This window comes from Drosophila takahashii, chromosome X (genome assembly GCF_030179915.1).
Source record: "Drosophila takahashii strain IR98-3 E-12201 chromosome X, DtakHiC1v2, whole genome shotgun sequence".
NCBI lineage: Eukaryota > Metazoa > Arthropoda > Insecta > Diptera > Drosophilidae > Drosophila > Drosophila takahashii.
The window spans coordinates 4,835,223-4,850,087 of record NC_091683.1 but is presented as its reverse complement, the minus strand read 5'-3'; the positions used below and the strand labels follow the sequence as shown (position 1 = coordinate 4,850,087).

Genomic DNA, 14,865 nt, shown 5'->3' with positions numbered 1-14,865 from the left:
AAAACAGAAAATTCAGTTGGTTTCTGGCGCTTAGCGAAAGCGCACGTGCGACTGCCCCGCCCCCTTTTAGCTGCCTCCCAAAAAACGCGAACACAATTTTTGGCGCGCATTTTTGTGAACGTTCAATTGCAATTCAATTATTTGGCATTTTTTTCTAGTGTTATCAATTGGATCTGGTTGTTTTTTTTTAAGAGGGTGCGTGTGTGTTTTGATTATTGAAATAATTGTAATCATAGATGTAACTTTGGCCGAGTGTGTGTGTGTGTGCGGCTAATTGCAGGGCGCACTTGAAATATTCATGGGACAAGTGCAGCGACAAAGGGCTGAATAATTCACCAGAACTAGCAGTTCTTTTTTCGTGTGTGTTTCTGGACACAAAAAAAAGAAAACAAAGAGGTGAAGGAAAAGAGGAAAAGCCGGCGATCCGACGAACATGTAAATCGAAGCTCAAATGGCAGCGAGCAACAAGCCCCGGTACAGGTTCAAATCCCACGGCGCCGCCCTGGAGTGCCTTCTGCACCTCGTCCTGTTCAGCGGAGGTGAGTCCTTAATGTCCTTATCCTTATCCGTATCCCTAGCCACACTGGCGAGAAAAATGGGTTCCTGAAATGGGACAGTTTTGCGAAGAAATTGTTATATTTTATTTATTTAATCCTATCTTGATACCTCTGGTAACTTATGCATACAATTATTATCCTAGTTACTGTATTTAAAATACATTTATTTCTTACTTAAAACAAAAAGAAAACAGGCTTAGTGAGAATGTTAACAAAAAAGTAAATAATATGTTAATATTTAAATAATATTTATTAACTCTAAATTATTATTAGCTTTTTCTTAATTTGTTCTTTTTTTTGTAAACTGCCTCTTTAAAATATCTCAAAAGCCAAATATTCTATTATAAAACCATATGCGTTGCTGCATTTGATTTTATCATGATTGTACTTCTCCCTCACCTGGAATTGTTTACAAAATGTAAGTCTATAAAACCCCACCCATTATAAGGTCATTATTCACACAGAGGAAAAATGTGTAAAGGAAAACTCAGCAAAGTAAAGGAATGCACATAAATAAAATCTTAAATTTCTTAAAGACAAAAAATATATAAAAAAACAAAATTATTTTTCCAATAAATTTTTATTGAATTTGTAAACGAATTTCAGTACATTTATTTAGTACTCTTTTAATTATAACGATATAATTATAAGTAGACATCGGATTTTAGGTGACATCGTTTTTTTTAAATACGATTGAAAGCCACATTTAATTGGTTAAAAATTTTATTTATAAAGTTATACATAGATTTAGGCAAAATTTATTTGAGGTTTTTGTTTCAAAATTTTAACCAATCAAATGTGGCTGTAAATCAAATTAAAAAAAAACGATTTCACCTAAAATCCGATGTCTAATTATAAGACATTGGCTCTTTTGATTTTATTTATCTTTTTTTCCGACGTGCACTTGCAATTCCCTCGAGGTGGCCGAAAGTGCCCAAAACTGCTGGCGAACGCGGCGTATGCGTAATTTATGGACCTGCTCCCATTGCATTCCACTTGCGGCGCGGGCCATAACGGTACTTAACGAAATTAAAATGCCAACTGCTCTCCATCTCCTGGGCGTACTAGCCCCGCCCACTGCCCCTCGCACTGTGGAACAAAATAGTTGAAAATACCAATTTATTTCTTAGCAGGATGTAGAATAAATTAGAATTTCCCCGATTATTTAGTTCCCTTTAAAAACCATTCATAAAAGTGTCAAAAAGTATGCCATAAATCATTTTCATAATTATTAGAGACCTTTTTGGGATATTTTACGTCTCTAGATATTTTTGTCAATTCGGTTTGCCCATTTTGACCACTGTGCCATCGGTTGCGTTAATGTGCAAAATGGACAGCGGCAGCAGCAGCCAAAGGAAAACTTTATTATTATCATAGAATTCTTGGAAAACTGTTGCCTCAGCTTTTTCGCCCCCGCTCTTCAGAGCGGTGCATCTCCGTCAAGAAAAAGTGCAACACGAAAGGAATGTGGCCAACTAAAGTAATCCCAGCAAATTGAAAAGAAAAAGAGAATCCGGAATCCAACTTTGTCGCTCTGGCCTCGAAGGCAATTTCAATTATCCCACGTTCAAATTATAAGCTGACTTTTGATTGACCAAACAGCTGGGATTGCAGTGGCTAAGGAAACCCAACGAAAAACCTTGATTGCAAGTTGATAAAAAATACTTAAAATTTAATTCATTGGAAATCGACTTACATTTTTACCGTAGCTTAGTATTTATTATTAAACAGCCCCATTATAATTGTTTCCCAACCGAAAAACCATTAGCAACTTTATGAAACAGTTTAGGGCGATTACAAAATTTCCAAACAATCTAAACAACTTTATAGGCCGCTGGAAATTTCAATTAGGAAAGCACTTAATAATTGGTACTTATTAATGAATGGAATAGCCGGACCGTGGAATTTCTCAACGCTTTATGGGGCTTTTATGAGGCGAAATTCCCAATATGATTATCCCCAAATCGAAAAAATATAATTCTCGAAAGGCTCGCGGCTATCCGATTGGTTTCCCATTTCAGCTGACTGGTATTCCCCAGTCACAACTTATTCGGGGTTTCTATCTGCCTGGGTTTTAACCCGGGGCCAAGTTCACTCCATTCTCATCGACACCCTTCGCTCATCCCTCGTTCGGGCATTCCAAAAATAGACGCAAATCGCAGTTAAGAAATCTCATCACTCTGCCTAAGCGTGCCACAATGAAAATGAAAGCGTCTAAACCTAAAACTGATACTAGACAACAGGCAGACTTCCCTTTAGGCGATTTGGGGCAGCACTGAGAGAAGTTCTAGAACGGTCTGGGGAAAACTAGAAATGGAGCTTTGTAATCATTTGAAAAATTGCCCAAAAGTGTGCTAAAAAATAAAAAATCATTTGAAAGTGTACCCAAAAGTATGCTATAAATAAAACATCGTTTTTCTGCATGCGCATTTTAAACTTTTCAAAACTATTAGCATACTTTTAGACAGCTTTTTAGGATATTTTAAATCTCTAAATATTTTTTATTTTTTCTATGGATATAGTTATAGAAAGGTTGGTTGTATTTTAAGATTTTTTCAAGTGCTTTCCTCAAATACCTTTTTTTTCTCCGAGTGGGTTGACGGATTGGTTACAGCTCACCTGGCTATGAGTTTGCCCCATGGGCTTGGGACTCGGAACTCAGGACTCGGGACTCGGAACTCGGGACCTGTCTTAACTGGCTTACGGACGTGCGGCTGTCACAAAAGGGCGGGCTAACTCTAACTCAGTCCTGGACCCCGGACATAGACATAGATACAGATGCGGGCATAGAGACACAAAACAGATCCAGTCCGACGCAATATGGCGACACTAATCTGAGATTGTCAGCAACCCCACCTCCACCTCATGTTTGCGTTTGCAGCTGATTAGACGGCGGTGACACTCCATTTAACTGTCAGTCGCAGTGCCTGAACAGAACCGAACCTCTGCAAAAAGGGCAACCTGCAACACAGCGAACAACATTTCATAATTCACATTTGCAGCCTTCCCCTTGAAATATAAAAAAAAAAATTATACAATTAGATTCCAGCAGTTGATTGGAATGGGGATACGAATTCTACACTTCACGTTATGTTTATGGATTAATTCAAAATTTTAAAACTTAGAAGTATTTTTCAAACGTATTAACTTCCTCAAAATAGTTTTAATTACTTTATAAAACAAAAATAGATTTTTTTTGGTTCTATTTTTCTTTTAGTACAAAGAGTTAAATTTCTTATTTCTAACTTAACCCCAAGAGTATTATAGTAACCATTTCAGTTGAAATATGAAGGGATATTTTTCCTGTGTAGCAACAGTTGCATCGTGAGGCGGTTGATGGGTGGTTGGGGGTCCTTAGGCGAAAGGTCCTGCGTCCTTCTTGCGTCAGCGAAAGCTCTCAACCTTGCAACAATTATTCAGACCGCGTCCATCCATCCGTTCTTCCTTTTTTTTTTGGAATTTCGAATTATATAAGCTGTTTGTTATACAAAGTAATATTTTTAGCTTAACTTGAGCAAATCGAAAAGTTTTTCAGTTGGGCGTGGTCGCCGCCAATGAAGAGTGTCAACGGAGTGATGTGAGTAATTCGAATACATTAATTCCAATGTTGGTCTCCTCTTTTTTGCTGGCAACAAAAAAATATATTGAATCATAATCCCGGTGCCCGGGGGTTGGGGCACGTTTATTATTTTCTTGGCAACAAGAAAAATGACATAAAAACGTTTTAATGCAGGTGGAACCGAGAGAGATAACGGCCGTCAGGACTTAATGCCCCAAAAGATCTGAATAAAAATGGGGGAGTTTAGCCTCAAGTGGAACTGAACCATTAAAGCGTAATGAGATGTGATGAAAAAGTGTGTGTGGCGAAAGGTTAAATGTGGCCAAATTAGAGATCTCCATGAGACGGATTAAAACTCATTACAACAAACTCAAACTTCTGCGTCTCTTTATAATTTTACAGACCTATAACATAACTATTCCCTTTAAATCACAAACATTAACTGAACATGAACTGAATTTTCAAAGTGCAACATCTATTCCACATTTAAGTATTCGGTTAACATCAAGTGTAAGCTCTTCAACCGCAACCGAAATGATTTTTTAATACTCGGAGAATAATGAAAAATTATAAACGAAGAAAGAGTGGGAAAAAGTGCGATTTATGGGGGGAAAATAGAGGTGGTGGCGGAGTAAAGCAGGAAAATGTTTACAAACATTGGACGGCGTACAAAAACTTTGTTGTGAAAATAAACAATACGGAAAACGAACACGAATGTGAAATGAATACTGAATACTCTTAATAGGCGGTTATGGGTGAATACGCATGAAATGTTTATTTTTCTTTTTTTTTTTTTAATATTTATAACAAGACAATGCTTGTTACAAAATATTTAATACCTATTTATTTATACAAGGTTTACATTATATTTTATATTTTAAAGAAACAAGTTAAAAATGTTTTATTAAAATAATATCCCTCCATTTATTCCATATTTCATCAGTTAACTCTTTGCACCATTTTTCCCTTTTTATTTGGCACTTGGTTTTTACAATTTCCCTTGGCCATGGGAACACATAAAAGGGAACCATCAGCGGTGGCATCTTCATCAGCATCGTCAACAATTTGGCACATTATTACTATATATATACATACATATATTCAATTGTGGGCGCTACACCCCCGAAACGCCCCTTTTGCGAGATATTGTTATTTTCTGGGTTCTGTGTATTTTTTTTGGCCTCAAGGCAGCAGCATCTGGCTGCTGTCGCTGTTGCAATTTTTCCAAATTTGTCAACTGCTGTGGTCGACATGTCCCATCATCCACCCCCCTTTAGTCCCGCCCCTTTTTGGCCCCTTTTAACTAACCAAGGACGCGCATATGAAATGTGTCGTCTTTATTTTGTTTCAATGGGAAAAATCGTATTGAAGGGCAGTGTAATCGACTAAGTGATACCACTTTGAGTTATCCAAATAAAAAGAATTCAGAAAGGAGAACCAAAACTGCAAACGTCGATTTTCTAAGTAGTTTTGATATAAAGAGAAATATTTTTGTATACGTATTACGTATACTTAATATTTGAATTGATTCGATTTTGATTATTGTCGTTACATTAATAGATTTAATATTTTAATTATCTTTTTGACATTTTCTTCCTAATCGATTGCTAAATTATGAAAAGTACTTACTAGATTACATTACATCATATTTAAACTTGATACTATTGCGCTACCATACATAACAGTATGTTTACACTAACTATTCTACTGATTTTTATTTTTTAAGACTGATTAAAGCAAAGAGATATATATTTTTATTAGTGTACTTAATATTCTGCAAGCATATCTCTAACAAACGAGCTTTAGCCCCTCCTAATTACATATTGACATGACATTTTGTATTTATTTTAAATACCTAACAAATCTGCAGACATTCCTAAGACGGCTTAACTTTTCACCAAAGAGAAGCCACTTTGTTTGTCGTTAGAGGGCATTGCAAATGTAATGTCAGCTTATCCCCATTGAGTGACAGACTTGTGCGACTCACTGATACCCTATAGATAACGTTATTTTCTGACTGAACCTCCACTGTCAATTTATTGAGATTTTGCCTACTGCTGCTTTAATTTGGGCAAAAACCATATCCTTAAATCTTTAGAAACTCTTTTTGACAAACAAAAATTTAATTTAATTTTTCCTGTATCCTCATCATATTTTGTATAAATTTTGATTATTTTTCGTTGCTTTGCCGCGGGCTAAGGAATAACAATTTATGTCCTGCCACGACCACCGCACACAAAAAAAGGGATGATTTTGTTTTTACCATTTTGTGACATGTTACAAGCTGCAAGGGGAATAAAACGCGTATTAAAAATAATTTCCAAAGCGATTCTTTTTGGTCCTTTGCCATTTGCGTGTGCAACCAGCGGGGGGCGGTAGGGGGTGTGTGTGCCCTAACCCTTTGCATTGTGGGGCTCAACCTTAACCCCCCTGGCCATCAATCGGGTTAAAGGCCACACATGAACAGAAGCACGCAATCGAGTTGGGAATTGCTGTTCCCGCGGACGACGACGATGATGATGATGGTGATGCCCCAAAAGGTCTCGCCACTCAACGTGCAACATGCAATTACAGGTGAAATCGCCTAAGTGAATCTCATCCTTTTATTGCACTTAAATAGGAGCGGTTTTCGGTGGAGTTTACAGTGAATTTTTTAAAAAAGTTGAAGCATAACTAAAAAAATTAAATATATAATGTCCTTAAATACATAAATCTAAAATTAAATATATTATGTCCATAAATACAAAAATTCCACCATATTTAATATTTAATTTAATGAATCATATATTTCAATTCATTTAAGGTTATTCCTTCTTAATAATATTAATATCTATCTATATTTTCGTTGAGATTATTTAACAAAATCTATATTAGTGTAAACACATTCCCTTTTTCCCAATATCCTCTGTAAGCCCTTTGTGTTTCGTGTTCCCTACTTAGGCAAACATTAACACCCTTTGATTAAAATGGAATATATACATACATATTTCACGGCACGTGTGCATAGTGTACATGTATTATATGTGGTAACACGAGTTGATTGTTTTCAATTCGGAAAAGGGAGATTTTAATCTCTTTTGGCCCGAAGTTTCCATACAAAATATGGCCAAATTATTCAATTTTTGTGGGGCAAAACAATTACCCAATGGCTAATTGCAGGTTGACCTGTACTCTGAACGAGTTTCTAGAGTATCTAATTAAATGGTATACATTCTCAACAGTAATCTCTTTATATCACATTCACATTTAGGATTTAGGACTGGCAGATCCCCTTGGAGATCCTTTGATAATTTAAGATTCTCCTTTGAGTGCTTAATTATTTAAAGTGTTGTCTCTGTGTTTTTCCCTCAGCTTTTCCTCCTCAATTTTCTGTTTTCTATATTTTTTATGCACCCATCTCCTCTGTCGTGTCCTTTTGTAATTTCATTAGTGTTGACAACAATTTCGTTGTTGTTGGCGTTGTGCTGCTTCTATTATCCTTTATCCTGTGCGAAAAATTGAAAGTCAACTCGAGCACTCTCATACCTTGATGGGAATTGAATAGAATGCAAAATGACAGCCACGCCCCAAGAACCCCTTTTCTGCACCCACACCCCCCGAAAAACTCCCCATAGAGCTCGGCATGTGTGATGAGTTCAAAACGTGCCGAGGAAGAGGAAGAGGGCAATCAGTTGCACTAAAAAAATTATCCCCGGCATCAAATATCCTGATTTATGGAGTTTTAATCAAAAATATAAATTCCTCTTATTAAATAAAAAACAATTAGTCGAATAGAATTAATAAAAGGAATGTTACAATAATTTTATTATAGAAAACAATTAACAAAAAAAATTTTTTTTTGTTTGAAAATAATAACTTTTTAATTTTTTACATTTTAATACATTTTATCTTAAAATTGTACTATTTCATTTACTTAAATTATATTAAACTTAACTTAATAAAACTCTATTATTTCACATAATATTCAAAGTACTTGTAGAATTAAATACTTTTCTCTCCGTGCAGTTGAAGAAAAACAGTGGGAGGAAGCACTACTGGCAGTTGAGTTTTTGCTTTGAAAGTTAATTAAAAACCCATTGAGTAGAGATGCGAGCGTTTGGCAAAGTGTGAACTACGGAGAAGGGATTTGCCACGCCCCCGCCCCCGCGTGCCGCCCCCAGCCCAAACACATCACTCACTTTCCATTTGCATTTGCATTACCCTTTTTTCCCTTTCCTTTTGCTCTAATTTTCCCTTTTTTTGGGCCCGCCCACCGCTGAGTTTGAGAAAAATGCCAAGGAAAATGCGAAGGTTTCGCAAATGCATTTCTCATTTCTCTAATGACCGAAATGCGGTCATGTCACCGGTTACAGGTCACGGCTTCTTCTTTTCGGTAGCAGTTTCTGTCAACAGGGTTCCCAGGTAGCCCGAATGCCCACCGTAACTAATCGCCTGTATATATATAGTAAATGCGGATAAACACAGGTAAAGAAGTTAGAGTCTAATTGAAAGTGTCCTCAACGGGGGAATTTCGCTTGTCGTCTTGGGGATTAAAGTTGTAAGCGGCTCAATGGATAATTAGCCAAATGACCAGGGTATGGCAACCCTGCCCCCACCCCAAAACAAGCTGACAACCCTAATGACAGCCAAGTTGTGGCCCCAAGTCCTTTCCATTGTTCTCCGCTCCTGGAGATTCGTTTCCTGTCAGCCAGTGGCCTGCATTGTAATGGATGCAAATACGTTCCAGCTTTATGACGAGTGTGTGCTGTCAGCAGAACCGAAAACGGGGGCTACCATATACACACATATATCTATGGGTCATCGCAGACATCTGCCAGAGAGATGGGATGCCAGCAAAATATATGTGCTTCACTTTCTGAACTGACAGTATCATGTTCCATCGCACTAAAGCACTTACCACTGGAATTCAATTAGAAACTTAGCTAGTGATCTTTAAATATATGGAAAAGTTGTAGGCAAAACATCAATTTCATAGGCATTACCTCTTGTTACTCAGATATTTTAAGTACTTCTTAATAATAAAAATAATAAATAACTTTTATTGCTTCAATTAAATGGTTTAATATCTTAGTAATAAATTCCCAAGTGCCAGGGTTGCCTTAATTTCCTAAATTATCTGTTTCTACCTTTAACTTAAAGTATCCTACATATTTTACTAATACCTGTAAGAGCATCTCGAATGGCAGTGATTTTTACAGACAGCTTGTAACTCCCCAATCCAATCCTCTCACCTCGCCTAAGCCCTCTGATTTCAAAAAACGTTTCACATTTTCCATAGTTGTGGCTGCACGAGAAAAAAAACCCGAAAAAAACAAGGAGGAGAAAGGGAAAAAAATAACACGGGAAACTTGTTCGTACATTTTCCGAAATGAAAAACGCACAAATGCAACGGCAGACATATATATGGTAGAATCGGGGGAAAATCGAGGGAAATTGTGGCACTATGGCAACTGAACCAACAAGAGATGCAGATGCTGAATACAGATATGTGGATGCAATGTTGTAGATGCAGATACACAGATACAGATACATTTTGCCCATCAGCTCCTGTATCTCTGACTCTGTTTAAAGATTTAAATTCCAGGCGGATTTGCAATTGCATTTTCATTTTGATTTTCCGTTTTTCTGGCCTACAAATTTAATTTGCTGACTTTACCAGAATTTACGCAAAAAAACAAAAAAACATTTGTTGTTGCTAGTGGCTAGTTCTAATTTGATTTATAATTAAAATCGCCTCCAGAACATATTCATTTTGAGTTCGATTTTCTGCCAAAATGTTTATTTGCTTCAGTGCTCGAGACGAAATGAAATGTTGGGAAAATATCTTCCTGTCAGCCGTACAGTACAGTGAGTACGAAAAGCGAGTGTACAAGTTAATTAACACTTCAACCTTTTAATTGTGGCTAGACTTCACTTGGAACCTCATTTATTTATGTTTACCTGATGTATTCAAATTTTCCATTTTCCTGTGAAAATGTTTATTAATTATTTAGCAATCATCTTGAATAGAATGTGTGAAAAAAACATAAATTTAAATCTTAATGTGATGAAAGTGCATATTTTATAGAGTTTATCGCTGTTTATGTGTGGCTTTTACAATTACGTTTAAATTAATAACCTAATTCAAATATTTTTTAATTTGTTTATAATATTGTTGATTGCTTGAATTTCGTTTTTGATCGAAAACAGAATATTGGCTTCTTTGGAAAATAATTTATAAATATTTACCTATCAAATAAATTAGCTCTAAAAATCAAGGCTAAATATTATTCAATTTGAGTATCCACAAATATTAATGTCAGAATTTCATGAGTTATTCACTTATTATGATTAAATTTTTAAGGTTTATGAGTTGTAGTTTTCTTCGACTTTGAGTGCATTCAGATTGCTTTTCCTGGTGGGATGAAGACATTAAATATCGCAGATCGCCGCGTGTGTGAAAGAAGGTAAACAAATATTTGGCCATCATCATCAATCAGTGGTCCGTAAACTGTTGCCCCTCACTGTATACTGTATGAATGTATGTACTGGCCCCATCAATTTCCATTTAGACAAATCCGAAGGTAAACCCGGGCCAGAAAGCGAAAGAGTGGGCGGTTGTTTATTTGAGTTATGCATATCAAGTTGAAAGGTAAACATGCGAAATATGCCGACCTCAACCTCAACCCCGCGACCCCAAACATCTGCCATCTTGCCCCAAACTTGGCCTCTAATTTGCATATTGAAGCAAATAAAACAAAATTACAAGGCGAAACGCTCGAATTTTGGCCCATAATTATGAGGGCCGGTGTTTTATTTACATGCTTAGAAATCAATTTGGTGGCGCAGATAAGCGGCCAAACAATAAACAATACAGAAAACTGAATGGGTTAGTGGTTAGGGGGTCAAGGGGTCAAGGGAGAGGGCTAAAAGCGAGTCAGACAGTCGGAACCAAAACAAACAGGACCAAAAAACGCCAGACAAAAGAAACCGGGCAACCACAGCCGACGGATAAGGGATAAGGGATAAAGGATGGCCAACAAAGGTCAAAAACCAAACTGAGGCCCACGAACCACCCACAAAAAAGGCTCAACCGCCTCTTCTTTCAGCCTAAAATCCAACAATCCACACTTTGGAATTTACCCACCACCAACCGACGATGGGTTTTCTACAAGTTTTTCAGGACTAGTGGACCGATTTCGAATTCCTTTGTCTACGATTTAATTTACTACGATTTCAAGTGGGCTGAACGCATGGCCATTCGGTTCAATTATAGAGCTCTAAAATCTCAATTTGTCTTAATAATTTAATATAATTCATATTTTGTAATATTTAAGAACAGAACTAAAACAAATATAACTAAAATCTTTTTTTATATTTAGGCAATTAAATGAAAGCCCTATATAATTATTTAAACATTGTGAACATTATATAAAACTCCTGTATAATTATTTTAAAAAGGGATTTTAACTTTTGAAATATTTAAATAAATATAAAAGTAAATAAAAATCATATAAATTTTTATAAATAAATAAAAGATTTCTCTATCTTAAAAGAATAGAGCATTTGGCCATTTCCATTTGCCGAAATACTTGTCATCGAAAGTTTGATGTGGCTTTTGAGTTGAGTTGCGCTGCGTTGACCCGCAAATCGTTTGATAAAGTTTTCTGTGGCCGAAACTCGGATTGCTCAAAGGTCTGTAGGTCTGCGGTTGTATCAATCATATGGGGTCTGCTTATGTCACTTGGGTAATCACGATAATTGGCAACTTCCGAAGGAATCGCTGCCTATAGGTGGAATCCCCGGATTTCCCTTTCCAATTACCCAATTTCTTCAGGGTTTTCCCTTTTCTTAGCCCTTTTTCCGGGCCCTCAAAATCATAAAATTAAATATGCATATCAGGCGAAGAAGTTGGAGAAATTCCACGGATTTTTTTTATGTTGAGCAAGAGAAGCTCTGAAATTGACTTAATATCCTTTGGGCAAACAATCAAAACAAGAGGAGAAATGAGATGCTGGACGGGAAAAATTGCGGGGGTGGTGGGCATAAAATCTGGAAGAGGAAAACTCGCAAAAAGAAAACGCGGAAAATCGCACCCAGACGCAGAATGGCCGATTTGCAACGCTTTGTTGCACGCATCCATTGAAATTGTTTCCGCTCCTTTTCCACAATTGTTTTTTCCCTCGATTTTATGCTCGTCCTTCTTATTTTCGTCCTTCTTCTTCTCCTTCGTCTCATTTTTTTTGCTGCTTGATTTGATGTGTGCAATTATGGCGTCATTTACATTCTTGCCTTCCAAATGGCCAATCCATGACACCCATCCCCCCATTTGGACCACTTCTCCAGCCCAAAATATCCCCAAGTCATTTTGGATACACTGAGATTTCAATTTAATGTTAGAAATATTTTGGAACATTATGAGGGTAATTTCAAGCAACTTTACAGAGTTTTTAGATGGCTAAAATAATATAATATTATTATTATAAACAAATTTTTAATATAATATATTGTTATTATCTATTGTATTCCATTTATGTTGATAGAACTTTGAAGCATGAAAATTAGGGATTTTTTAGTAATGATAAAATAATTAAGCAACTATAAGCAAAAAAATATATAAAGTAAAGCTTTTTTATCCCAGCGTAGCCCCTTCTTACTGTTGTTTCAATGCCCTTTTGCTCGCTAAGTATGCTACAGAAATTTCCTTAGCTTTTCATGGACCTTGCTCTTCTTTCTTTTTGTTTTCCGGCGCTCAACTTCTTTGTCTTTCGAGGGGGTATAGTATCATAAATATAGAGGGCGGTGCTCCATATAGAGATGGATGATGCTAAATGACGAGAACAATGGGAGTGCCAACATTGCTGTGAATTTACTCGGAAATAGTGAAGAGAAGGCCCCCGTTGAGGGGTTACTAAAACAAAAGTTGCCACAAAAGTTTTTTCACTTCAATATTTTGGCTTCAAAATTCCCACTTTTTTCGAGGGGGTTCCCCAGACTTTGGCCAACATTTTGCGAAGGTAAACAAGCCAAAAAAACTTGAACCGAACCGAAACAAGTGCAAAGTGAAAGTAAATATGAAAGGCAAACAGAGGCCAGAAAATAAATATACGTGATGGGAGCCGGAATCAAGGTAAATATATGCTGTATATATGCTTCCGAAGCATGCTTCCAAAGCATGCTCAATGCCGAAACTTGAGAACTTTACAGCTTGAGCCACGAGATGTAACGAAATTGAACTGAATTTCAACCAAAATGGCCCGAATGGGTCAATTAAAAGCGAAATGAAGCCGAGATGAAGTGAAGATGTCGAAAAAACAAAAATATTGACGAGCAGGGAATCAAATTTCGCTAAGGGAAAATTTGGGAAACATATTTACAATCAATTTAAATCAAAGCTTTTTAAAATTGAATTTCCAAGAAGAATTGAAATTTAATTTTCATAATAAAATAATCTTTTTTAATTGGCTGACACAACAAAAAAAAAGCAATTTAATTCCAATTATGTTAGCCAAACCAAAAAAAGTTTGCAATTTGGAATTATCTAGTCAAAGGCGGAACTTTATTCAAAGCTTTATGCAAAAATACAATTAAGCTAGAATTTTATTGCAAACATAATTAAACCAAAAATAATAATGCCCTAATGAGAAAATAAACAACTACACATAAATTTGCATGTAAATGTAATATATATGATTAAATAATCAGAACAATTAAAAACGTAATAGCATAAACAAATATCGACAGCAAATAAATCCCACATAATTGTAAGTAAATAAAAAAGAGGAAAAATAAAGAGGGGAATAAATCTAAGCCCAATTGAAATGCAGAGAAAATTCGGCGGGGATGGGTGGGAAAAATCAAGTGATACTGAAGCGGAAATTAAGGGGAAATTAAGTGAAAGTGAAGCGGGCATAAATCAAGCCGCAAACGGGCAGGAAAAACCCAAACCAAAACCCTCTTGGAACTCAATTTTTTCATTGACTTTTTCCCTCGGTTTTTTTCTCCGTTTCTTGCTTAATTTTCCCGTTTGGCAGTCTTTTGCTCGGCTTTTTAATTGCCACTTACGCGTTTTGGCTTAGACCAAAAGCCCCGACAAAAGCCCTTGATGCCGGGTCCTGAGCCCCGAGTCCTGTTTCCCTGTTTCCTAATTTTGTATATACATATATTTTTTATCCCTTTTGTCATTTTGGCGAAGCGGAGAAGAAGCTGGAAGGCAGGCGACATAAATTAAACTCAACTAATTGCGTATACGCCGCGTGTGCCTTAAGTGGGCTTTTTTGGCCAAGGACACCCGGCAAGGACATCGCTCGGGGGGCTTAGTTGGACCATGGACCATGTTGATCCTGCAAACAGCACTCGCTTTTTATTATCTCTGAAATTTCGCGCGTATATCCTTCTGGGGGGATTTGTGGCCATGATTTAGTAGTGTGCAGTGTCATTAAAATTTAATTAAATGCCCCAAATGAAGATGAAACTGAGACAGAAACAGGAATTGGAATCGGAACACAAAATACAGGACACTGATGACGACACAGCATCCATATTATTACCATATCATTGTCATTATCATTAGTATTATCATCATCATACAGCCAACATATATACATATATATTTCGCCTGAGCACAGGCGACATCAAATGAAATTCGTTTTGTCTGCGAAAGCTTGTAATAATTTATAACACGATGAACTTGTCGTCCATGTTGGAAAGCAACAGACCAACAGACACCCAACCGAACAGTCACGCATATGCAAATGAACAACAGAGCCA

At 36.5% G+C, this 14,865-nt stretch overlaps 1 protein-coding gene across 1 annotated transcript in view; it reads left to right on the top strand.

Annotated features, from left to right (window-relative positions):
* Positions 1 to 31: 31 nt before the first annotated feature.
* The window catches only part of LOC108068153 (uncharacterized), a 45,243-nt gene continuing 30,409 nt past the window's right edge, over positions 32 to 14,865 (top strand). The window contains exon 1 of the mRNA XM_017157567.3: positions 32 to 539. Coding sequence (XP_017013056.1) covers positions 452 to 539 — 88 coding nt within the window. The 5' untranslated portion in view covers positions 32 to 451. The remainder of the gene's footprint in view (positions 540 to 14,865) is intronic.